The sequence below is a fragment of the Lacerta agilis genome, chromosome 10, assembly GCF_009819535.1.
Source record: "Lacerta agilis isolate rLacAgi1 chromosome 10, rLacAgi1.pri, whole genome shotgun sequence".
Taxonomy (NCBI): domain Eukaryota; kingdom Metazoa; phylum Chordata; class Lepidosauria; order Squamata; family Lacertidae; genus Lacerta; species Lacerta agilis.
This window is the reverse complement of record NC_046321.1, coordinates 15,409,560-15,435,348: the sequence shown is the minus strand read 5'-3', so window position 1 is coordinate 15,435,348 and position 25,789 is coordinate 15,409,560. Positions and strand designations below refer to the sequence as shown.

General features: G+C 39.7%; 1 protein-coding gene across 5 annotated transcripts in view; it reads left to right on the top strand.

Annotated features, from left to right (window-relative positions):
- The first annotated feature begins 2,803 nt into the window (after positions 1 to 2,803).
- BCL2L13 (BCL2 like 13) overlaps positions 2,804 to 25,789 on the top strand; it is a 31,779-nt gene continuing 8,793 nt past the window's right edge. The window contains exons 1-6 of one of the 5 annotated variants that reach the window (XR_004427512.1): positions 2,804 to 3,007; positions 8,573 to 8,752; positions 13,319 to 13,426; positions 14,990 to 15,146; positions 15,514 to 15,668; positions 20,558 to 20,632. Coding sequence is in view for 3 of the 5 variants with exons in the window: in XM_033163452.1 (XP_033019343.1) it covers positions 8,632 to 8,752; positions 13,319 to 13,426; positions 14,990 to 15,146; positions 20,558 to 20,627; positions 24,478 to 24,621 (600 nt within the window). In the remaining 2 variants the exon portion in view is untranslated. Of the gene's footprint in view, positions 3,008 to 3,904; positions 3,997 to 8,572; positions 8,753 to 13,318; positions 13,427 to 14,989; positions 15,180 to 15,513; positions 15,669 to 20,557; positions 20,633 to 24,477; positions 24,622 to 25,789 lie in introns of those variants that run through there. The other 4 variants (XR_004427513.1, XM_033163452.1, XM_033163453.1 and 1 more) reach the window with 4 other exon arrangements.

The following is a 25,789-nucleotide window of genomic DNA, read 5'->3' as shown; positions in this document are numbered from 1 at the left end:
CTAGTAACCAACTTCATCGTTTATTGTAAGGGGTTTTTTCGGGTTAGTGGGTGAGGATCTGTAGCAGAGTATGGATTGCAGTAAGCCTGCAGTGTAGTTCCATGTTATATACTTCTTACAGGTGTGATATTTATTACTTATTCAGTATATTGTTGCTGTTGTTGTTAATAATAATAGTTTGCCTTTTCCCCTGACAGGGTCTCAAGGCAGCTTACAGATAAAAATAAGGACAGCTAGGAAAAAATAATCATTAAACAGTAAATGCTATAGTTAAAGGTTTGGGGTACCAGAGTTTGTGGGTGCAAGTCGCCCATAATTCTTAAATTCAGTAAAGTTTTTAATTCATCATGGTTTGACTAAACACTGCCAAACAGACTGATGATGGTCTAGCCATTAACCCATTAGGAGAGAGTTAGCAGAGACAAAAGGCCAGAGGTTCAGGAGGGAAGGGCAGAATTATACCAGTAGTGGGCAAAGAGGTAAGTCACTTTTGCAGGCTGGGGTGAGGTGTAGAGTAGAGCAGGAGGAAGTTAGTCTGTTTTATGCTGCAGAGAGGGGTCAGACATGTCTGGGGTCTCTTGGAATTTGAGGCTGCAGTAATGAGAGGAACAGGACCCCCTTGGGATGTGACTCTGGGGTGCAAGCCTGAGCAGTGCATATGAATAAACCATATATCATTAAAAAAAAATCACTGTCTCCGCTGTGCCTCATTTCTGGAGGGAACACAAACCCTGGGTAAGTGCTTGGACTCCTGGAATCTTGCACTGCTGTGGAGATAGGGGTGGAGTGTAACAATTTTTTTTTAAACTATACAAGTAATTACAATAAAAACGTTACAACAACAGCTCTTTAATTAAAAACAGTCAGTCCTCCCAAAGAAGCCCAGGGCAGCAGTTGAGAGCAGGGATGAGTCTGACAGTGCTTACAAGTGGGGTGGAACTCTGTTCATGGGTCTCTGAATTATTTGCAGTAGACCAGCAATTGTTTCTAATTCTTAAATTTTTCAGCAGCAGCAAGAGCTTACTCCTTAATTAGGCTGTTGAAAGAAAACCAGGAGTAGATTTTCAAGTGAAGCAATTCATACTGCAGTTCCGGTTTGGAAAACATATTCCTAGGTTGAGCATGTAATTTGCAAATCTAGTTCCTAAGTTCTATGTCTGCTCCCTAAAACACTATTACAGGCTGGAGGTTAGGCTGGAAATGGGAATAGGGATTGGGTCAGTCAATGTGTCTCTTTGTCACAGCAGCTCAAGGTGTAACCGGTATAGCGTCTAAGAACCTAATCGTATTACTGGTAAGTCTGCTATCTCCACCTACACACACTACATTTTAAGACTCAGTGGATGCAGACTTTGTAGCTTCAGCAACAAGATAGCTTTCCCAACCCCTATTGCTCAACCTCCAGCCAAATGAAGACTTATAAAAAATTCAAAAGCTTGGTTGCTGTTTTGTGACGTTTTGAGTGGTCCTAACAAAAGTAATAGGACGTGGGTGGCACTGTGGGTTAAACCACAGAGCCTAGGGCTTGTCAATCAGGTCGACGGTTCGAATTCCCACAATGGGGTGAGCTCCCATTGCTCGGTCCCTGCTCCTGCCAACCTAGCAGTTGGAAAGCACGTCAAAGTGCAAGTAGATAAATAGGTACTGCTCTGGCGGGAAGGTGAATGGTGTTTCCGTGCGCTGCTCTGGTTCTCCAGAAGCGGCTTAGTCATGCTGCCCACATGACCTGGAAGCTCCCTTGGCCAATAAAGTGAGATGAGTGCCGCAACCCCAGAGTTGTCTGCAACTGGACCTAATGGTCAGGGGGTCCCCTTTACCTTTAACAAAAGTAATACCTGACCATGGATCTTGGCTGTTTTCTTATGGATCTGTATGGCTTCCTTGTTGAAATAAGTAGTTATTATTCTGTTACTGATTAGAAACTAATGCTGAGAGATAAGTAACTTGTGCAAGGCCCCTCTGTAAATTCAAGAACGTGTGGACCTATTATTAATTAAAAAGCAATTAATTCAATCTTCGGTTAGCAACCATCAATAGTGTAGGCACAAAGATAAGTAAACAATGAGGCCAGAAGGGAATTAAACACAAAGAAAACAGGCTGGGCCAAATTATGCTAAAGCTTAATCTTACATAAATACATTAATATTTAAAACAAAATAAAAAAATAAAAACATTCCTTCCAGTAGCACCTTAGAGACCAACTAAGTTTGTTCTTGGTATGAGCTTTCATGTACATGCACACTTCTTCAGATACACTGAAACAGAAGCCACCAGACCCTTGTATATAGTGAGAGAGTGGGGAGGGATATTACTCAGAAGGGTGGTGGGAATGGGTGATTGGCTGATAGGTGTGGAAAACCTGTTGATGACTGTTAACGACTGCAATTGGTCTTACAGGAAAAGGCAAGGGGTGAGATGGCTAAAGATAGCTTTGTCGTGTATAATGAGATAAAAAATCAATAAAGTATATGGCTACCGCCTGAGCCACTATTTGCACCTGGCTCCAGCAGGTGGACTTAAGGGGTTTGGCGGTTTCTAGTGAAGTGGATCCCATAAGCATGAAATCCGCTCGCTCCTGCCAGTGAAAATCGTGTACAGTACTGTATTGAGTTTACTGCAGTTCGCTTTTTGACCGGAAGTCCAGGCTGTGTACCGCTCTACCCTTTTAGTTCACGTTGCTGACGCAGAACGAGCACGCCCAGGCTCCGTTCCGTCGCGATGACGTCACGACGCCCACAGCGTTTGAGGCGGGGCTCCGAGTGCCGCTGCTGGTTTTTGCCCTCCTCTATCATGGCGGCGATGGAGGCTTTCATTTAGGGGCTGACTGGAAGCGTTGCGCGCGGGCGCACACACGCATATACATACATATGCACAAACACGCATATATACATATATAAACATTCATCCAAGCGCGTGCATGTATACATCCTAACGCGGCCCCACGGCACGGACATATTCCTCTTGGCTTTGACCCAGTGCTCTTCCCTGCCGTCCTCGTGAGACTCTGGTAAGCAAAAGAAAAACACACTCCTGGGGGGGCGGGGCCGAGGGGGGGGGAAAGAACCGAGCGCCTCAGTCTCCTCGCGTGCGAGGTCACCGTGTGGGCGGTTGGGCGACCTGCGTTGGGCGCGCGCTCCGGGCGGTTGGCGTCAGCCCCTTACGAGGTGGGTGGGCAGGTGGGTGGGTGGGGAGGCGGTCGCTTCTTCCACCCCTTCCCTACCACCGCCTGGCTTCTCCTTTAAAACACACACAAAATATTCACCTCAAATGTGGTGGGTTCTGCCCACCCCCCCCCCACCCCGTCCTGTGTAGAGTCTGCTTCATAGGCTCCCCCACCCCCCAATTGAGGTTGGTGTTTCTCTCATGGCCTTTTGTCTCCTCACCCGCGTCCCTTTATCCAGGGTTCACGTGCGTGAAAGGCGGGACTTTTCCCAGCACTTGCGCCTTCGGGCGGTTTCTCTTTTGAAGGGCAAACTAATCCCTCCACCCCGGCAAGGAAAGGAGGGACCCGTTGAGGTGGTGGTGGGGGGGGAGTGTTGCATTTTGTGTTGTGTGTACGTGGTGTGGGTTGTTTCTCCCCGTTTTTTTTCCAGTTCTCGAGTTGTTAATAAGGTGGTCAGGGAATGCAGTGCCAGCTCTCCCCACCCCCTCTTTTAAATAGTTGTAAAAATGTAGGTTGGTTATTGTCGGTCAGTAGGAGCGCCCCCTCCCCAATGCGTGGCGTGAAATTCTAGTTATCTACTCTGTGTTTGAAGCGGTTGAAGGACAGGCCCCTCCTCCTGGGGACTGAGCAGGGTCAGCGTTGTTGACAATGGTGTGCCCTGTCAGCTGCCAGATCTCTTCTGCTCCCAGAGAGAGCTGCTGCTGATTGCTGCTGCTGCTGCTGCTGCTGCTGCTGGAGGAGTGTGTGAACGTGCTCGTGCTTGCGTGCGCTTGTGCTGCTTTTTCTTCTCGTTAGCATTTCCCTGCTTTACAGCTGCGTTTCCTCAACAGTTGGTAAGAATTGCGTTCTTTGCATGGGTGTGATGATGGGAGGGGGAAAGGCAGCACCGATGCTTGGTGCTCTTTCAAATTTATCCTTACAAGAGAAGGCTGTTCTTAAACCCTGGCCCTATGTAGTGTCTACTGCTATTGTTTGTGAGCTGGCAAACCTTCGCATTCAGAAGTACTATACAGTACAGTACCTGCTTATAACTCCAGAGTTGTCTGCACTTGCTGAAACTTTCTGAAAAGTGATGTAATCTTTAATTGGAATGTTTGCTTATATGTACTGTTGTGACACATTTCTTTTGGATGGATATTGTTGATCAACATCTTGCTTTGATTTTTTTTTAAACACATACCTAGCTAACTCTGCTCATCACTGTAGTTATCTTGAGAGTATTTTGCTCAGAGGTTTGCTCAGCCTTTCTGCTTACCATGTGATTGTGAAGGAGACTTTGAAAATATGGCTTGTACTCCTTAACATTTTAATTGCTCATATTAAGAAATGTACTTTAACGGCACATGGATAAATTATTGAATTGATGCGGGTTAGATGTATGGAAAGAGAGTTCAAAGTATGGAAAACATGAAACCCTCGTGGGAGATAATTCAGTTAAATCCATTGAAAGAGTCTCTTGTTTATAGAAGATTGTGGCAGTATAAAGTTAAACTAAAACCACAGCTCAGATAAAGTACTAAGGCTTTTGTTCCACCACCCTACCACACCCCACTGTTTCAGTCTTTTGAGAAAATTGTGTAACTATGATAGATACACTTGGATTTTCAAAATTCCACAGAACCAGATGTTCATAGATAAATGAGGTAATTCTAGAATTTCAGTTACTGCAATGCTGCCAGTAAACACGGATAGTATGAAGCTGATATGCAATGCAGACAAGTTGTTTTTGGAATAGATGTTTTCAATATACAGTATACAGTATACATATACTTGTGGAAAATTCCCAACAAGCTCAAAGCTCACCTAACCAAACTAACTTGGTAATCTAATGTCAGGTGTGCTAAACTATATAGCTATCATGTGGTTTAGTTCTGGATTGGAAGACTCAAATGGATGAGAACTGGCCTTCTTTGCACATCAGACTGAACTATAGTTTAACTGTTGCTGTTGAATGTGGAGGAGCAGTATGATAGCACATGCTGCTGAAGTAGCAAGAGCTTTGTTCCTTCCCTGCTCCTGCTGCTGCCGCCACACTGGCAGGAAACAAGGCATGATCTGGCATGTCATCCAAATCCAGACTTACGGTTTGTTTCTTTGCACCAGAGAATTGTAGAGTTGGATGGGACCATGAGGGTCATGTAGTCTTAACTTTGCAGTGAAGCAATCTTTTGCCCAACGGGGGCTCAAACCCACAACCCTGAGATTAAGAGTCTCATGCTCTAACAACTGAGCTATCACGTTTTTAAAGCAATTGCATATTATATATTTATAAAAAATATTTTATTACATTTGTGTTCCACCTTTCTTCCAAAGAGCCTAAGTGGCATACAGTGGTACCTCTGGTTGCAAACGGGATCCGTTCCAGATGCCCGTTCGCAACATGAAAAAAGCGCAACCTGAAGTGCCAAATCTGCGCATGTGTGCGGTGTACTTCTGCACATGCATGGTGCACCGAATACGGAAGTAACCCATTCCGGTACTTCCAGGTTCGGCGCATTCGTATCCCGTGACGAACACAACCCTCAGCGAACGCAACCAGAGGTATGACTGTACATGGTTATCCTCTTTTTAAATTCCATACAGCAATCTTGTGCAGTAGGTCAGTCTGAGAGACAGACTGGCTGAAGATTATTCAGCGAGCTTCATGGTAGATTTAATTCTTAGGAAACAATAAAGTCTTGTGGCTCTTTAAAGACCAACAAACTTGTTTATGGTATAAGCTTTTGGGAACTACAGTCCACTTCATCAGATGCATGGAATGCTATCCCAAGTTAGCAAGTACACCCATGTTTATTACACCTGCCAACTTGGAAAAACATTCCATGCATCTGATGGAGTGAACTGTAGCCTATGAAAGCTTATGCCTTCGTAAATTTGCTAGTCTTTAAGATGCCACAAGACTCTTAGTTGCTTTTGCTATCACAGACTAACATGGTTACTCCTTTGGGGTGGAAATATTTTTGTGGTAAGTGCAAGCATAGCAAAGCCCTTTTTATAAGAGGATTATTCATTGTTAACCATTGCTTTTCTGTATAATTGATATGTAATCCATTTGTGGATTAGGATCACTCAAAGCATCTGGAGATATCCATCTGACTGACTTGATTTTTCCAAGCTGCTCAAAGTCAAATGGATAATGAAAGATTCTAGTGTTTGATGTGGTGTGCAAGGAGATGCTGCCCATAAATTCACTTATATATAGTAAATTTTACTTAGTTAACTTCAATGTCTTGGAATGGATTCCATGGTTGAAAGGGGGAGGTAGCAATCTTACTTGTTTTGTCTAAGGTCAGGGCTGAACATGCAATGCAAATTTTCATTAAAATCATAGATACCTGTTGATCTTTTAGCAGAAATCCAAAAGCCACAGTTGAAAAATATCTTTATTTGGATTTAAAATGTCAGAAGTGTCACTACTTCATTACATTTTAGTTGATTCTATTTCAGATACTACCCTATTGGCTCTTGCAAATTCTTAGGTACCAGAAACACATTTTAGGTGCTTATGGTTCTTCCAATTCAAGGGTATATTAACTTGTTTTGAACATTATGGTTTTCTCTTGCACTTTGCACACTGACTGTGTTTTACTACATTTCAGTTTTCTTATCACCCCTGTCCAGAGCAACATTTGAGAGGGCACATAGGTGGCAGACTACATTCTTCTCTCCTCCTCCCACTGAAAGTAGCCCATTGGCAAGTCCCATTGCCACATCTACTGTAATTCTGTTCTTCCATCCCAGAAGTAGTTTTATAGTGGTGCATACAGTAGGAGTTGACAGCATTTTGTCACAAAAGGTGTTACATGTGTTTCGTAACTACAATAATACTGTTTTTCCCCCAAATCTTTTCCTTGCCATTTTTAACATGATTCATAGCTATTAAAAAAATTACGCAGCAAGGGCTTCAGCCATGGGAAATAGCCTGCAAAGGATTCCAGGTATACTAAATAATATGAAAAGAGGTGAAGCTTCCTGGAGAGTTGTCTAAAAGTGATAGTGTTCTACTTACAAAAATGAATTAATTCTAAAGGTTAGAAACTGATGCTTCCCAATAAACAGCTTTACCTTTTACAGTACTTATAGAGAGGCTGAATGAATTATATCTGTTAGATTTTACACTACAAGATATGGCAATGATGACTGCATCTGAACAATTGTTTTCACATATTGTCTCTGAAGAATGTTTGACATGACAAAAGAGGGAAGTCACATTTTAATTTGTCATTGAATTCTGAAACATCTCTTTAAAAAAGGTCTGGGAGCTACTATTTAAATTTCCCTCATTGAGTCCAAAGTAGTGTCACTGAATTAAGAACATTGAGGGAAATCAACCAGAATTAATTCAGTGTGGGGATAACCAGCATCTGGGACGACCAGTAATTCCCGGAGTTTCTGCTCCCACTTGCCATGAAAGGGTCCGCTGGTTATGAACCTGAAGGTCGTGAGATTGTTGTTGGAGTTCTGAAGGTTTCTGAAGGTTCCGGAGGTTTCCGGATAGGAAAGATAGGCAAAGCTAAAGTAGCGGCCAAAACTAAGGAGGCCACATAAACTTTTTGAAATAAAATGAAATAAAGACTAAGAGACTGCAGTCAATGGTGAAGTTGCGCTCTACTGCTCTGTGCGGCTTGGTTTCTCTTTCGGTTTCTCTCTGGCTTGTCTCGCACTGATGTTCTTTCTTAGCTTGTCTCGCGCGCACTCCACACTGCTACAGAGAGCAGGGGCTATTTATTAGGAAGTTAAACATCGTCATAACATTGACAACAACCAATCACAGCGTTGTTTCTAGGAGAGTTTCTTGGCGGGAAACTCTTAACTGACCGTTAATAAGGCTAAATTGGCGCGCCTTGCCCCAAGCGCGGAGGGATCCAGGCAGCAAACCTTCTGCCGGATCCTTTACCTTCCGTGCGATGCGCGGAAGGTTACCTTAAAGCAAACAGATGCAGGAGCACCTTAAAACGTATTCCCACAATTCAGGTCTGCTACGATCAAATAAACCTGAAGAAATGTGCATAAACTTTCAAAAGAACTACTGATATGATTCTTTCTGAACCTTAGTAATTTTGAATACAGTATGGTTATGTAGCAGTGTTCTGGATCTTGCTCTTTTTCTCTCTGGGGAAGAAGTAGAATATTTATTTCGCCTGCTACATGTTTCTGTAGTTTGTGCTACTGTTGTTTGACATACCATAGGGATGTTTGAAAAGCAACTTGCCAATGGGCTACTTTCAGTGGGAGGAAGAGATACGGATTTAACCTGCCACCTATGTACCTATGTATCAAATGATGCTCTGTCTGGCCGGGGCTGATAAGTTCTGGCACAATTGCATTTTGTATTTTGTCTTGCATGTGTGTACATAATCTGAATATGATTCTAATTACATTTTTTCATTTTGATTCTTCATTTTTCAGATCTTAAAGAGAAAAAATTGCATAGCTCATAATCCTGTGGGGTATTGGAAGCCAACCAAATGGCATCTTCTACTACTGTGCCTATAGGTTTTCACTATGAAACAAAATATGTTGTCCTCAGCTACCTGGGTCTCTTATCACAAGAAAAACCTCAGGAGCAGCTCTCTCTGCCAACTCAAGGTAATGCCTTCATTCTACTCTTGTATACAATATTCTTGTATACAATTGTATACAATTTGGTATTATGTATTTTTAATATTTCAAAATGTGAATGCACATGAGGGTTGTTGTTGTTTTGTCAAACGATAAAATAACACATCAAAAACACAACATGCTCTGGAGAATCTTGAAATAACAGTTTTTACACCAGTTTTTAACTTATTAAATGATATTATTTTTATTTCAGTGTATTCAGCTTTTCCAAATAATCTGATTAGTTTGTGCATTCAGACTGGTCTTTGATCCTCAAAATAAGTGTAGTTAAGTTCACAGGTCACACCTAACTTATCAAGTGGGTTGCAGTAAAAGCAAGAATTGGCTTTTAACAATAGAAAATAAATTATACAAGTAATTTATTTTCAAGTAATACTAAACTTCAGTATATTTCTAGCCACTACTTTGCTCTGGAAAATAATTTCCAGAGCTTTTTCCAGCTTTGTCCCAATTATTAGCTTTTTATATACACTACTATATAATTACTTCTGTGTGAAAACTCTTGATATTATAACTTTTTCAATAGCACCTGATTCCTATAAAAATGTGAGGATCATTTCAGTATTTCCCACCATCTATTTGCTCTTTAATTGTCAGCTGGTTCACTTTTTATATCATTCTGTGCAATATTTTAATTAAGGTTTAGAACTTACAAGGTTTATGGTAACTTATGCTTGCCTGCCAATTTATAAACAAGTAGGCCAGTGGAATAAAGTCATTGCCTACCCTCTCTCTTTTCTCTTTTTCTCTGAGTTGTGTTCCCAATTTCTGTGTGTAGGAGATCTCTGTGTATTTTTTGAGGCTGGAAGAACTTCTACCATTAACTGTCCACAAACAGTGGCAGAAGCAGCACAGAGAGCTTGTTGCTTACCTGCTGCCTCAGTTAGCGCTTATATCTTGTTGGCATTTGCATTCTACCCTGTAATAAAATTCTCAGGGCATTTTTGATTCAGTGGGGGGAAACAACTTAGCTTGAACAGTAGGTTTGCCCTAGCCAGCGCCACAAAGAAATGGCTGCAATTGAAACATAAGTAGGTTTCTCTGAGGTAACTATAACATTGCCAATTCAGTGTTCAAGTGTTGATTTTCTGCATCTTCAATTTGATAAAATATATTTTCCCTCTCTAACCTTTTACAAATACAGTCAAACCTCGGTTTTCAAACATCTCGGCTGCCGAACGTTTCAAAAGCCAAACGCCAAAAACCTGGAAGTGAATGCTTCCGTTTTCGAATGCACCTCGGAAGTCAAATGGCTGCCAAGGCGCGTTTCTCTATTTTTTCAATTGAATTCTCCAACAGCCCATTGAGCCTCAGTTGTCGAGTGTTTTGGAAGTCGAACGGTCTTCCAGAATGGATTACATTCAACAACCAAGGTTCCACTGTACTAATGTTTGTATACAGCACTGATTACATCCACCTTACAGCCTCCCCCTCCCCCCATTGTTTCAGTTTCAGTTGCCTCTCAAAACACTTATTCATTTTGGCATCAGCTTTGATTTTTTGACAAAGTCATAGGGGAGCAGTTGTGAGCTTGATTCTTCAGATGCAGTGTGTGATTTGGGCTGGTGTAGTCTGGCAAAAGCCAGTGTTCCCTAGATCTCCAATCATCAACATCTTGTCTCAATCTGGATTCAGTTTTGGGTTCTTGATTGTGGTGGCATTTGTTTTGAACTCCCCAGTTCTATTAAGGGGTTTTGTATTACCACTCAAAATTCAGTATTATTCCAATTCAATATTATATCTTGTAAAGAAAATATTTTATTTAAATCAGTATGTGCTACCATCCTATAAGAGGAAAACGATTCTCTTTTGTGCTTTATTCACAGTACTGTACAATATACCGTTGAAATGGGGCACATTGTTTTACAGATTACCGCTGAGATACCTTCCCGTAATGTACTTGTCAGAAACACTAATAACAAGAATACAGTAATTAGCAGTCCGTGGAGCTTAGGAGAACTGTTCTGAGAAACCATCTATGTCTTGTCTTCCCTGCCCACAAAGTACAGCTGAATTTTGCTTCCTGTACAGTCTGGCAGGTTGCTTTTGGACCAGCCAGAGGTCATCACTTGAGAACAATATATTATGTTTTGTTTCTCTGGAAGGGGCAGACATTTAAATTGTTTTCTTCTGATTATTTACAAAGAGCTGTGGAAATAAAGAGAAGGATAAAACTACAGGTTTCCTGTTGTTTGTCAAGTCAATATCAAAATTAGTTAATATTTGCTGTGTTGTCTCCTTTAGATCCTCTGAATAGTGGTTGTTTTTTTATTCATTAGCAATACTGAATGGTTGAATGTGAAAGCACTGAGGATACAACTTTAGGTATCTAAATAGTACTCCTGTGTACTTGAAAGGATTGAAATTTCTTGTCACTTTTTCAGCATGGTTTCTTATCAAGTATGACAGCTTGCCATGTGTGATCACCATCACTCAAGTTCTGTGGGAAACAGGTGCTCTTCTCAATGGATTCCTTCTCATTTGGGCAGGGCAAGCCTTAACTGAGAAGTCTAGATTTGAATTTTCTTTATGTAACTGTAATTCAGTCTTTCCTGATGGGTGGTATTATACAACTAGTTAAACTGTCAAAGTAAGTTTCTCTGCTTTCCTGACAAAACTCTTTCTTTAATGTGATTTTATAGTTGTGGTACTTCTGATGGAAGCCTAGTTACCTCCAGGTCAGAATTCCAGAGGCACATCACTAACAACCCCTAGGAATAATTTCTTTTCTTATCCCATTCTACATCATCATTTGGACACAGGACATTTTGGTGGTTGTTCACGGGGGTGTTTATGCTTTTTCTTACACTGTTTGTGCAAGTACAGCAGGAATTGAGAGTTGATGTGATCAGATAATTGTAGTATAACTTAAAGGGGAATAGAATTGATTCTACTTACTGCTCTTGTCACTGCTGTCATTGTTTGAGTTGGAACCAAGTTCCTCTCCCTAGCAGCAACTAATTAAGTGTCCTGGAGAGCAGTTAGCAATTTTTATTTCTCAATTTTCCATCTCCATTTTTGTACGAAAAGGGGAGTAACATTTCTAAAACAAGGCAAAAAGAGTTAATGGAATAAAAAATTTCAAGTGGGTAAAATGAGATGTGGCTGTTAGAAAACTTCCATTAGCAGGGGGAAATGTATTTATTCTTGAAGGACAAATATATTGGCATGATATACTTATAGGAGCGGGAAGAAGGGTTCTACCCAGGATGTGTTGTCCTGGAAGGTTGCCTCTTAAGCATCACATGATTTGTCAGTTTGGTTGACTCTTGGCTTATAAATTGAGCAAGTGAATCTGTCCCTGTGGTAGCATGTGTGTGCTATACTAATTCTCCTGTCACATTCCACAAAATCATTTCTGGAAATGGGAAGAGAAGCCCATTAGAGGCCATCTAAATTCCGTAATATCAATATTAAAATCTGTTAGAAGAATATGGTATTCAAATAAAGACACATACGGCAAGTATCTGGGTTTCTATAGTGAAGAGGGAGTGAATGCATAGTTTTATTTGTCTGATTAAACTATTTATTTTGTGAGTCTAGTAGCAAAAACTCCAGCATCCATAAAAATAAATAAAAACATTTTTCATGTATTAACTTAAAGTGGAGTTCTGAAATAATTAAACAAATGGCCTGCAAACATTTTTGCATGGTGTGGACATTAAAATAAGCAACAGTTTATCTTAAACCTTGCTTTGATCATTTCTTCATGCAAACCATGTGGTAACTTTGGTTTATTTCTGGCTTACTTCTTGTAGTTTGTTTGAAACAGACCAGGGTCTAGGTTTGAATCGTATAGCAAACCATACTATGGCTTGTTTGAGCCATGCAGGCATTGTGGTGGGTGGGGACCTGCATGGTGGGGGACACAAATTCATGTTTAAACCATAGTTAAATGCAAACAAGGCCACTAAGTATAGGAAAACATCTCCAGAATTAGAAGGCAACTTTCTTCCAACAGATTTTACTGTTTAGAACAAAGTAGATACTTATATTTCAAGGAGACTGTGTTAACGTTTTGTAATGCTGGATCACTAATGTTTGGATGTTTATGCCTTTCTGTTAAAACACTCTCAGCAATTTATGCTGCTGGGGAGATTACAACTTCATCAATTTGGCATGTAATATATTTGTTGGGAAAAGTCATTTTCTTTATTAAATTTCTTCCACTTACTATCATAAATACAAATTTATAGCACTGTAATATACATGTCTACTTAGAAGTAAGTCCCATTGAACACAACTCTGTCATCCCTTATCATTTGCCATACCTTAGCTAAATAAATGCACATGGGATTGCAACCTTGTTTATTTTTCTTAGGAAATTTTTTACTCACTAGAAATGATTTGTTGTGTGAGAATGTGACCTGGATGCTCTTGTGCCATAAACGCTAATTCCTACTTATTTTTTATGGTGAACTGAAGTTCTTTTGTTTTGATAGAACTGTGTTTTTTTAATTGATGAATATTTGTTAGCTCTTCTGCATATCCTAAGAATCTACCTTTTTAGCTGAACATTTTTGCTTGTTTCAGTGACTGATCCATCTGTGGTCTCACAAGCTTTAGATAAGGAAGTCCTGGAGAAAGCTAAAGCAGAAATTGAGGAGGAATTGAAACGTCTTGATGAAGAAATTTTGGAAGGTCTGTGCAACTTGGTGGACTTTCTTTCTTGGTTGCTTATTTTGTTATGTTCAAGAATTATAATTTTCCTACAGCCATATTTTCAGAGGGAATATTAATTCATGTTTTTGGGAATTATGTATTATAAACCAATGTAACACACATTTCAAACTGTAAGTGAAAACAGCTGTATTTTCAAAGGGAAAATGCAATCAAAGATTAGTGCATGTTCTTCAGAAAGATGTACCGGTATTATAACCCAGTGTAATAAATATACAGTTAAAACGGCAAGTAAGATTGCTATTGAAGCTTTATTTTCTTTTTGCAATAGCTGCCTTAGATGAGACATAATTATGTTTGTGCAAAATTACAGAATAGTTATTTTTATTGGTTCTGTATGCTTAAGTGCAAATTCTACCTTAGAAATGTTTGTTTTATATTTTCTGTCCCATCAGGAAGGGTATTAGGGCATTCCTCTCTCTAACCTCAGCATTCGTAATTTTAATCATACACTAAAGGCAATGATGGGGATCCTATTTCAGTTGTTGGACTACAATCTCATCATCCCTTACTACTGGCCATACCAGGTGGGACTAAAGAGATTTGGGGGTCCAAAAGCATTTGGAGAGATGCAGGCTCTTCATCCTTGATTTAAATATTGTTCAGCCAAGTTAAGTACATCTATGATTTTATGTTTTGTTTTACACCAGCCTGATAATTATTATATTGAAAGGAGCTATACACATCATAAATATGTACTTTTAAGCCCTGGTGATTGCAATGGGATATATTTGGCTCATCTACATATTAATCACAGGATCACAGAACTGTAGAGTTGGAGGGGACCCTCAAGGGTAATTTAGTCCAACTGCCTGCAGTGCAGGAATGTCAACTAAAGCAGCCATGACAGATGGCCATCCAACCTCTGCTTAAAAACTTCCAAAGACGTAGAGGCCATCAGCTCCTGCAGGAGTCTGTTCCACTGTTAACAGCTCTTAGTTGGAATCTCCTTGTAGCTTGATCCATTAGCATGGGTCCTGTCCTCCAGAGCAAATGAAAACAAGCTTGCTCCATCAGCCATGTGATATCTCTTTAGTTATTTGAAGATGGCTATCTCAGTCTCCTCTTTTGCAGGCTAAATATACCCAACTCCCTCAAACGTTTTCATAAAGCTTGGTTTCCAGATCCTTGATCATCTTGGTTGCCCTCTGCACACATCTTGGGTTATATACCTTATTAATTGGCACTCTGGTACAATGTAAGATTGTACTAGTTACCAGTTGCTGAAAAACAGAAGGGAAATAGTGCTTTTGTTCTTGAATTCTGCTTGTAGGTTTCACACAGGCATTTAGTTGGCCACTCTGAGAACAGGATGCTGGACTAGATGGGCAGTTGGCCTGATGCAGCAAGTTCTTATGTTCTTAACCAGCTAAGTCTTATTTGGAGTAGACCCAGTGAAATCAGTTGACTTAAGTTAGTCATGACTGATTAAGTTAGTCAATTGATTTCAGTGGATCTGCTCCAAGTATGACTTACTATTTCAATCTCACTAACAGTATGAAATCTCTCTCTTTTTTATTTCAGCTTTTACCAGCACAGGCTTTGACTGCCACACATCTCCAGTATTCAGTCCTGCCAACCCAGAGACTTCAATAGAAGATTGCTTAGCTCATCTGGGAGAGAAAGTATTCCAAGAATTGAAAGAACCTCTTCAAAAGGCATTAGAGACCCTACTTAGCAAGTGAGTTCTCATTTGCTTTGCTCAGCAGGGAAGGTACTTGCTCTTAAAATTCTCACAAATACAGTAATATTGATTATGTGACTATATTTTGGCACAACTATTTCTAAACCTGATTCACTTTCCTTCCTTAGTTATGCATTTGATATGAAGTGAGCTAACAATTTCCCATCATTTAAACTTATGAACATCAATACACTACAATGAAAACAGCTTCCTTCAAAGCCTCTGCTTATTCTGATAGCTGTAAATGCCTAAATGTTTTCCTTATTAGACAGTAGTCAGGGTAGAGTCCTCCCTCCTAAGTGTTTAAAATCTGGATGCTGTACTACAATGCCATGGGGCTAATACTGATATCTCTATATTTTAGGTACCCCAGATGTTGGCAAACATATATTGGGTGCACTTCTGCTATTGGAACTACTTCCCCATTCTCATAGTGGGAGCGCTTCTGGCCTTTAATAAGAGAGACAAGTAGGAAGTAATAGAGAAATTGCGTTGAGGTAGCACAGACACGTGTTTCATGTAAGTCAGTCTGCTTTTTTTCCATATAGGAGGATAGACCCTCAATGCTGACATGAGATAGGGGGTAGGTCATTTCACTGAATTATTCCAAATGAATATGTAGAACTGGTATATTATAAAACTTAAGTACTGACATTTGATTATGTTAGTAATACGAGGGATAAGATAATTGATTCCACAATAGCTTAATAAATTTGGCAGTTCCTGTCTATTGTAAAGCTGTATAGGATTTTGCCATATTGATTACAGCCAGCACTTTTTATCTCACTCTGCTGCATGTAGTGGCAATGTATAGAAGTTCAGGTTCAAAAAGCAAATTTTTTCATAGTTTGAAAATAAAACACAATAGAAAACTTTCTGTATTCTACTATGCCTGATCTGAAAGTTGCTACCACTCATGTTAATAATACAAACTATCACATATTTATGACAGTTCTCCTTGTGTAGACAGTCCTAACCATTCAGAAAAGCAGTTGTAGAATAAAAAAGGGAAACATTAGAGCTTTTTGCCAGTATTTATAAGCCCTTCTTACATAAGTCAATATCGAAAGGTACTGAGATACTGTATACAAGCAATTCCTTGAATAATTATTTTTCTAAAACTGTCACAAACATTTGGTATAAATTTGACTTCATTACACATCTCTACCAGTACCAGGCTTTGTTCATTTTAAGTTAAGATACAGAAAATCACAGGAATACTTTAAGATTGCTTTGCCTAAATCAGGGGCTCTCAACTTTCTCCCCACAGGGCCCACTTGACATGGGTGGAAATTACTGAGCCTCACCAGTCAAAAAAGATGGTGCAGAGGCAGAGCCAGTCACAACATGGTGATAGATGGAGGCAGAGTTTAGCATAATCAGTGGGCAGTTACTGGCATCACCTTCTACAGATATCTAATACATTTTTTGAAATTACAAAATTCTTTGCCACTGTATTTTTCTTGAGGCAAGGATTTCCATAGCTCAGCTTTCCTCAAGCTTAAGTACAGATGTTTGATCTTGAGGTATTGTGACAGACCCCCAATTTAGGAAGAATTTGCAGATCCAGAGGTTCTAAGTGGAGAAGGCTTTTTCCTTTACATTTTCCTCTCCTACCCTTGCGTATGTCTCTATAGTATTTTATCCATCTTGTCATTTCTCCTTGTTAGATCTTATCCCCCACCACCCACTGAAACATGTCAGCTGTTTTCATCCCACCTCCCTGGTCCTTTTTACTACCTTCACTTATTTTTCTGATAATTTTCTCTCTCTCAGCCTATTCTGTTGTATTCCCCATAGAATTATTATTAATAATAAATATATTTTTTCTCATCTCAATTCCTTTAACACCTCCTCTGACTCTTCCTCTTAGAGAAGGGAGACCTGCCATGAACTTCTGTCTCCCATAGAATCATAGAATCATAGAGTTGGAAGAGACCACAATGGCCATCCAGTCCAACCTCCTGCCAAGCAGGAAACACCATCAAAGCATTCCTGACAGATGGCTGTCAAGCCTCTGCTTAAAGACCTCCAAAGAAGGAGACTCCACCACACTCCTTGGTAGCAAATTCCACTGCCGAACAGCTCTCACTGTCAGGAAGTTCTTCCTAATGTTTAGGTGGAATCTTCTTTCTTGTAGTTTGAATCCATTGCTCTGTGTCCGCTTCTCTGGAGCAGCAGAAAACAACCTTTCACCCTCCTCTATATGCCATCCTTTTATATATTTGAACATGGCTATCATATCACCCCTTAACCTTCTCTTCTCCAGGCTAAACATACCCAGCTCCCTAAGCCATTCCTCATAAGGCATTGTTTCCAGGCCTTTGACCATTTTGGTCGCCCTCTTCTGGACACGTTCCAGCTTGTCAGTATCCTTCTTGAACTGTGGTGCCCAGAACTGGACACAGTATTGCAGGTGAGGTCTGACCACAGCAGAGTAGTACTATTACTTCCCTTGATCTAGACGCTATACTCCTATTGATGCAGCCCAGAATTGCATTGGCTTTTTTAGCTGCTGCATCACACTGTTGACTCATGTCAAGTTTGTGGTCTACCAAGACTCCTAGATCCTTTTCACATGTACTGCTCTCAAGCCAGGTGTCACCCATCCTGTATTTGTGCCTTTCATTTTTTTTTGCCCAAGTGTAGTACTTTACATTTCTCCTTGTTAAAATTCATCTTGTTTGCTTTGGCCCAGTTGTCTAATCTGTTAAGGTCATTTTGAAGTGTGATCCTGTCCTCTGGGGTATTAGCCACCCCTCCCAATTTGGTGTCATCTGCAAACTTGATCAGGATGCCCTCAAGCCCATCATCCAAGTCATTGATGAAGATGTTGAATAAGACTGGGCCCAAGACAGAACCCTGTGGCACCCCACTAGTCACTTCTCTCCAGGATGTAGAGGAGCCATTGATGAGCACCCTTTGGGTTTGGTCAGTCATCCAGTTACAAATCCACTGAATGGATCCCAGCCACCTTTACTCAGCATGCAAGGAGTGGCTGGGGAAACCCAGCCAGTTGGTTGGGGTATAAATAATAAATTGTTATTAAATTATTATATTGCATAGCATTTGCTATATGCACACCTACTTTCACAGATTACTTACTGGTTACGGGTAGCTTGGAGAAAGATGGAGACTTTGATTGAAGTTGTATGAAAGCTTTTGTTTTCAGCATGTGGATTTTTTTTTTTTTGCAACAGTCCCAATTTAATATTTTTACAGCTCCCTCCCAAGATCAAGCTGATGCCTTTGATATAAAGTTTGTGTTGTCAGCTGAAAGTGTTTCATTTCCTTAGAGCAATTTGTTGAAATGTGCTGAATTTGAGAGTTGTGCCTTAAATGTAATTTGTGTTAGGTTGGCTTTTAGATGGTATTTTGAATGGATGGGTTATAATTATACATTGCCTTATATGTGCAGTATTGAGATAGAAGGAAGTCTCAAAGATTAGAAAACAATTGTGAAAAGGATCAAAATGCCTAACTCCCAGGTCACTGTTTATTTTATTATGTTTATACTTTGCTTTTTAGCTAGGATTCGCTACCAGATAACTGTAATGCACATACTGCTGTGAAATGAGCCAGAGTCTGGCACCTTGTGATGTCTGAACCTGGGCTTGTGGTTTGTTTCTTGCCAAACTGGGGCTTGTAACCAAGGTTTGTTCTTGGTTACTGCTGGTGAGTGAAAAACCTGTCTCTGGAGGTAGATTTGTGATGGCTGTTCTACACATGCAGCTCATCACTGATGTTTTGATTCATTTTTAAGATCTTTGAGTGGAAGCTTCTGTATTTGGTAAATTTAATTATCTAGCAGATTGATGAAAATATATACCAAATGATGTGGGAAAGTTATTTACCATTCTCCTGCACGTGGTTGTTCTATGAACATGTAGATGCTTTCAAAAATCTGTAATATAGTCTTCTATTGAAACTGTAAGTCATTTATATTGTAGACATGGTGATATGAATGTTTCCTGCCCTTGTGTACTGAGTACAGTGGACAGATGTAACAGACCAGCTGTCCTTAAGCTAGACTCAATAAATGCACTTAACCCTTGCTCAGGACATCCTCATGAAAGAAGTAGGAAAATGTGAATTAGGAAAAAAAACCTGCTAAGCATGGAGTGTTACAAAGGTCAATCAGAAGGAAATATATCCAGAAGCATCTCATGGGGCCAGTGCTGGAACAATTTAGTCCTATGTAGGACTTAAAATTTCACTTCTGTCCTCCACCTGCATGTTAGAGGTAAAGATATATATACATATGGAAACTTGCCAATCACCTGGGATGAGCTGGTTAACCTGTCTCTTTAGGCTGTGATGCACTGGGTGAAAATAGTGGCCAGTTCACTTCTTCCCCACTGCTGCTGCACTGCAGGGGCCTAAACTATGTTTTGGCTTAGTGTTGTACCCAAACCCTGGCTCATTGTTTGTTTTTCCTAAACAAACCACAAGCATTTGGTTTCAGCTTGTGGTTTGTATGGAGAGAGACAAATCTTGAGTCCGGGTTCTGAGGTAGCACTATGCTAAACCATGGTTTAGCTCCCAGAAGCAGTGGAAGAGCAAAGTGACCACATTTTTTGCTCCATGTACCAGCATACTGCATGTTTACTTTTAAAACATCCTTAAGCTTAACTGTGATTTAAAGATAATATCACTCTTAGGTAATTTAAGCACCTTGATCCTGTGCTTATTTAGAAGTGTTTAGTAGGGCTACTTCCAGGTAAGTGTACATAGGATTGTGAAATATACACACAGTAATGGGAGTTTCTCCCGTCTCTCAGATTTTAGCATCCATAATTTCATTCAGTCACATGCTCAGTAGGTGGGCAAGCAAGAATTGTTACTATATCTTTGTAACCAGTCAGCAGACCAGACCCAGATCTTGCCCACCTGTTAATCACCTGACATTTTATGACAGGATAATTCATCCTTGAAAATAACAATTGGGAGTGCACTCTAAGTGGGCTCCCAGTTCTCCCCTTCAGCTGCAAATATCTTGCTGAGCCATCCCCACAGAAATTGGGCCTTGTTGTTGCAGTGGAAGCACCTGCTCAGACACCACTGGCTCTGGTTTTGGCTGACACTCAATAGGCTTCCTGATTGCAGCCATCCCATGGAAGTCACTGACAACAATAAAAGTAGTACCAAGGTGGTAACTCCTGAAGGAGTTCTGTTGTAGTATTCTAGTATTAAGTTTTTTGTTAGTTTCCTGCATGAGCTGATTCAACAAAAATTGCACAAATCATTTCACCAACTCTGTAATCTAATATTACTAGAATTGACATCTCTGTGTGTGTTACTATTACCATTTCAAGACTGTGCATAAATTGTTGAAAAGGGAGTTATGCCTTCTTGTTTTGCCTTTGCTTTGCTTTTTAAAATTTTGTGTTTTGGTTTTATTTGTACAGACCAGTAACTTACAAGGAATACAAGGAAAGGACACAGGAAGCATCAGCTCATGCCAGTGGATGGAGCAAGGTACTTGCCAAATGATCCTTACTTTGAATTGACTAGATATCCATTATAGATCTGTGCCAATTTAAGGAATCAGTACTCTGTTTTATCTGCCTCATCTATACTGTACTGCATGTTTGCCAGGTTTTATTAGCACTTAAGTATAGTAGTAAGTGTAGTAGGTACATTATTACTGTGATATTTAATATGATTCTGCAGTCAAACAGCAAGCAGAAAGTCAGTAAATGGAGGTTCTCATCTTTCTCTTTTTTAAAAAGCAAAATTCTAGCCCTTATGGTGGTAAAGAAGTATGATTGTGTGTCATCTGTATAGCGAAACACCATGAGAGGGGAGGCTGAGCAACATTTCAGGCAATGATGATGGGTAATACCTCAGTTTTGTTTATAGGACTTTCTTCCATAATCATTAGAACCAGAATAAATAAAATAAGCAAATATATGCACCTACTGAATTTAGTTATTCAAATTTCTTCTCATAATAGCGGATCTGAGTTACTTTCTGGCAAAACTTGCTTTACTTTGAATAGAGAGTGACCATGGTCTTTCTTGTAGGACAGATTTACAGGCAGAATTACTTTTGAAAGCTCAAATAATAGTAGTAGTGACTTGGAGCACTTTATCTGTTTACATCTGATAGGCTAGGCTACATTCCTTGCTAGAAAATGATGGCTTTTGATCTTCATGTCTTTTTGGGTCTCTGGGATCAACTTAAGCCATGTTCTTGACATTGGGCTTCCACTGAAAGAAGTTGATGCTGCAACATGGTTGCTTGCAGACTTCAGGGTGTGCCATGCACTTAATTGGCTGTCTCTTGACTCCAAGTCTGCTGGTGGTGTTCTTAGGAAAAGCAGCATAGGTCCAGAATAACTTTGGGAACATTTCCTCCTGTATAAGGTCCCTTGCTCTTCCTGATCAGTTTTATTGGTTGTCCATTCTATTGTTATGAGAAAAGAAGAAAAACATTTCTTTACTCACTTTCTCCATGCCATGTATAATTTTATAAACTTCTATCTTACCACTCCGTAGTCACCTTTTCTCTAACTAAAAAGTCCTAAATGCTGCAACCTTTATTCAAAGAGAAGTTGCTTCATCCCTTTGATCATTTTGGTTGCTCTTTTCTGACCCTTTTCTAATACTACAATATCCTTTTTGAGGTGACCAGAACTGTACACAGTATTCCAAATGTGATCACACCATACATCTACCAGTCTTTTTAGAAAATGCAGTGTCTGCAATTTATAGACTTTTCTGTATCATCTTTTTGACTACATACTCTCTAACAATATGATTACTGATACAGATAAAGCTTGCAAAACAGGTTGTGTTGAAAGCAATCTTTATTGGAATTACCACTTTTACCCAGTGGCTATTTTTCTTGAAAACCTGCCCTTTAACAGAGGATTTTGAAAGGAAATGAAAAGAATTAAGAATCCTTCCATCCTATACAGTTTCTAAACTGATAAACTAAAGGAGAATACAAAGGTCAGCATGAGAAATCTTAAAAAGTTTTTGAACTTACCTGCAAAGAGCTAAAAATGTCATTTCCTTTCTTGCAAACCAAATGTTGACTGGATTTTTTATTGAGTGTCTTCTAGGTTGACAGGAAATAAAACAGCTATACAGTAGTTGGAAGGTGGCAAATGTTCCTTTTTTCAAAACAACAAAAGCCACTTCATTCTGATAAAATCTCCCCCTACTGAGTTACAACTTTTTGATACCAGAGCAGGAATCCAAAGAAATACTTTGGCTCACAGAAAGGCTTGTGTTAGTCTAGTGGAATTTTTCACTTTCAGCATCTGATAACCGTAACCCATCAGAATAGCTTACAAACTCTCCTGAGTTTCAAAATAAGGTCACTTGGTATAGGGAGCTATTGTTTAAGGAAACAAATCAGGCCTGAAAGCACTTTTGGACTCATGGAACTAATTTATGGTTCTTTGGAACCTGGCCTAGGTAACTCAAACTGCTCTTATGGCTCTGAACATCTTTTGTATAATTATAATTTGTCCAAATGACAAAGGGAAGGGGAAATAATTATTGTTGCTGAACAGGATGGAGGTGAGGAAGGGACTTCTTTCTTAATGATTTTATTTTTTGTAAGTACTGTATAATTCTGATATACAGTATCCACAACCGAAATTGAATGTGACATTTTGCGTCAAGGAAAAGGAAATTTGGTGTGTGGGTGAGAGGCAAACAGACTGAGCAGGAGGAGGCAGAGATGCAGATGGTTTTCATTCTTTCCTTTGTAGGTGATAGGGTTCTCCATTGGTATAGTAGTGGGGCTGATGGGTGTATATTAGTGCTCAAATTGCATTTTCAGTAGCATTTTTCTTCCCACCCCAGCACAGACTTTTACAGCTTTATCCATGTCCCATATCCAGATGGATCTCCCTTTGCCAAGCATTTGGTGGTGTTGCTGTGGTTTCCTTCCTCTCCCTATAATCCTTCAGGTCACTGTTACAGTCCAATATTGTGTATATTTCCATAGAAGTCAGCCCTGGGGTATTCTGTGGGGGTTACGCTCATGTAAATGTATGCAGGATGACAACTTTCCTTAAGACATGGATTCCAAATGCACTCTGAGAGAGCAAAGCATGACTATTTCACTCTAAATGCGTAGCACAGAAGGAGCCAGTTGTATCCAGTTTTCTGTTAACAGATAGAAAGAAGCCCATCCTTTTCCTCGTGAAGCACTCATAGACATTTCAATGTTATAGAAGCTGCCAGGTTCTTAAAGGGTTAGACATATAAGTACCTCAATTAGTTTTTAATGAATGTTTTCAAATAGATTCTTTTCAGCCTATCAGATATTTATGTCAGGTACTAATTGTTCCAGTTATATTTTATGATTGAATGGAAAAGATACTGTCACTTGGTGCTATGCTTGCTAAAAGCCCATAATGAAAGGGCTTAGTATTTTGGTGGCCCTATGGGAGACAGCCTTGGGTACCACTCATGCTAGGGAGCTTATTTGGAGTAAAGTAGATCTCTCTGGGTTGAAGCGTCAAGACTCCAAGGCAGCATTGACTTTCTCTCATCACAGATATTCACATAAAAATACCCTTTTAGGTGCTAGCTAATTTCTTTCAAGTCTACTGGAATATCTTGCAAGGGAAGATAAATCAGTATTGACTCTTCTTTGGGATAAAGTAAAAATAGAGTGGTATCCTTTGGTAATTCCAGAAATTGGATCAGATAGTGGTGATTTAATTGAAAAGTCACTGTTAAAGAAGGTACAGAATGTTACCCCGTTGCCAATAATGCATTCTTTGCATTTGAAAGTCCTTGAAATTGTTTTTCTTGGTGTTGTATGGAGAGTTTGAAGATAATAATGTTGCACAGCAGCAAAATTTCCCAGTCCACTTTACATTGGTTCACTTGAAGAAGGGTTCCCTAGGTCCATTATTCTCCCATTCAAATTGCTGTTCCCATCATGACTGCCTGTTAATTTTAAACAGTGGAGACACTGCAACAGTAGCAGCAACTCATTTACCTGCCCAACAAGTAGTGAGGGGTAGGGAATGATGAGTTGGGAACTCATTGCCTGATTCTTGAGACTAGATTGACCCACTGGCTTTTTGGCCAGGGTTCTGTATTCTAAATACTCTTTCTTAACTGAGTACTTGAAAAAGATTATTAATCTTTACATTTATAGGGGCTTTATGTTACCATCTTCGAAGCTGCCCTCCCACCATGCTTGTATCTCGTGTCCATGCATGCAAAATTAAAGTACTTATGCAATAAACATATTTAGCACTCTTTGGTGCAGTGGCAGGATTTTCTTCCAAAGTACTGCAATTCCTGATCATGTCTCTTCCTCTCCTACCCTTTCTTCACTCTTCACTCCCAAGGTTTTAGTGCCTCTGGTGATCCTTCAGCGATTCCTGATGGAACTGACAAGACAGGGCCAAGAACCACTTGGGGCACTGCTGAATTTTGGAGTGACCTACCTGGAGGACTATGTTGCAGACTATATCATCCAGCAAGGTGGATGGGTAAGGAAGTTAATGTCCAACTTTATCTTCCTCCACAGTTGATGAACAAATATGTGCATCTCTCTGTACAACAATAGTATTTAAGATTTACTAACTGTTCAAAGGAAAGCAGTGTTGATTTTTTGTCCATAGCAGAACATATAGATATTATTTAGGATAATGAACAAGAACAAAGATAACAGCATTATTTTTAATTTGATCTTAATTAAAATGCATTGGTCTTCATATGAGTTTAGTTCTGTTTTTGTGGGGCAGCAGATTTGAGCTACCTCATGGTCATGGATAAGTTCAGGCTATGCATTTAGATTGAGCTTGTTTTAATTTTATTGAATTTCTCAGAGTGCTTCTAAGTTGTATTTCTCTAGATTCCTGTGTGAAATGGGTTAAGAAAAAATGGGTTCTACTTAAAGTGCTATTTGAAAATTATGTTTTGAAGGTACAACAAAACCCTCTAAGAATATCCAGGCCCCCTCCCTCCCATCTGTTTCTTACAACTTGATAGTTGAGCTGGAGCATAGTGAGCATACAGATTATTCCTCTCTGGGAGATAGAACACTGGCAGATTTAAACAGAATTAATCTGGGATTAGTGAAATGACTCCCAAGTTGTTTTTATTCTGAAAGTAAAGCTGGTCAGTGGTTAGAAAATCTAAATAGCAAAAACATACTAATAACCTTGTTTAAAATTATATATTTTTATATATATTTTGAATTTGGAAAGTGTACTAGGAGGGTGCAAACAGTGGTTTTACCCTGGGGCTTCCCCTTGCCCTCATCTCCTTCGTGCCCTTATTTTCTCATAAGAATAAGTATGTTTCTTGACTGTACAAATTGCATATTTGCCTGGTGCAAGAGCTGGTGTTTAGATTATGCCTTTATGACTTCCACTTCCTGCAGAATAAACAATGACTCCTACATCTGGTTATGCTTTGGGCCTTGACTTAATGAAATGTCTTAGATTTTTTGTTTTTGGCAGGTAGATAACATCTTGCATTGTGCCCTCCTGTTTCTTGTGATTTTTGGTACTCTCAGAAGACTGTGTTCCATACCTCACCAACGTCTGTAAAGCCTTTTATAAACGTGTGTCACAATGCATAGCTGCTTCTGAAAACACACAGCAGCCTAGCTGTGCCTAAGAGGGAGGGAATGTTCACTGTGTGACTGTTTGT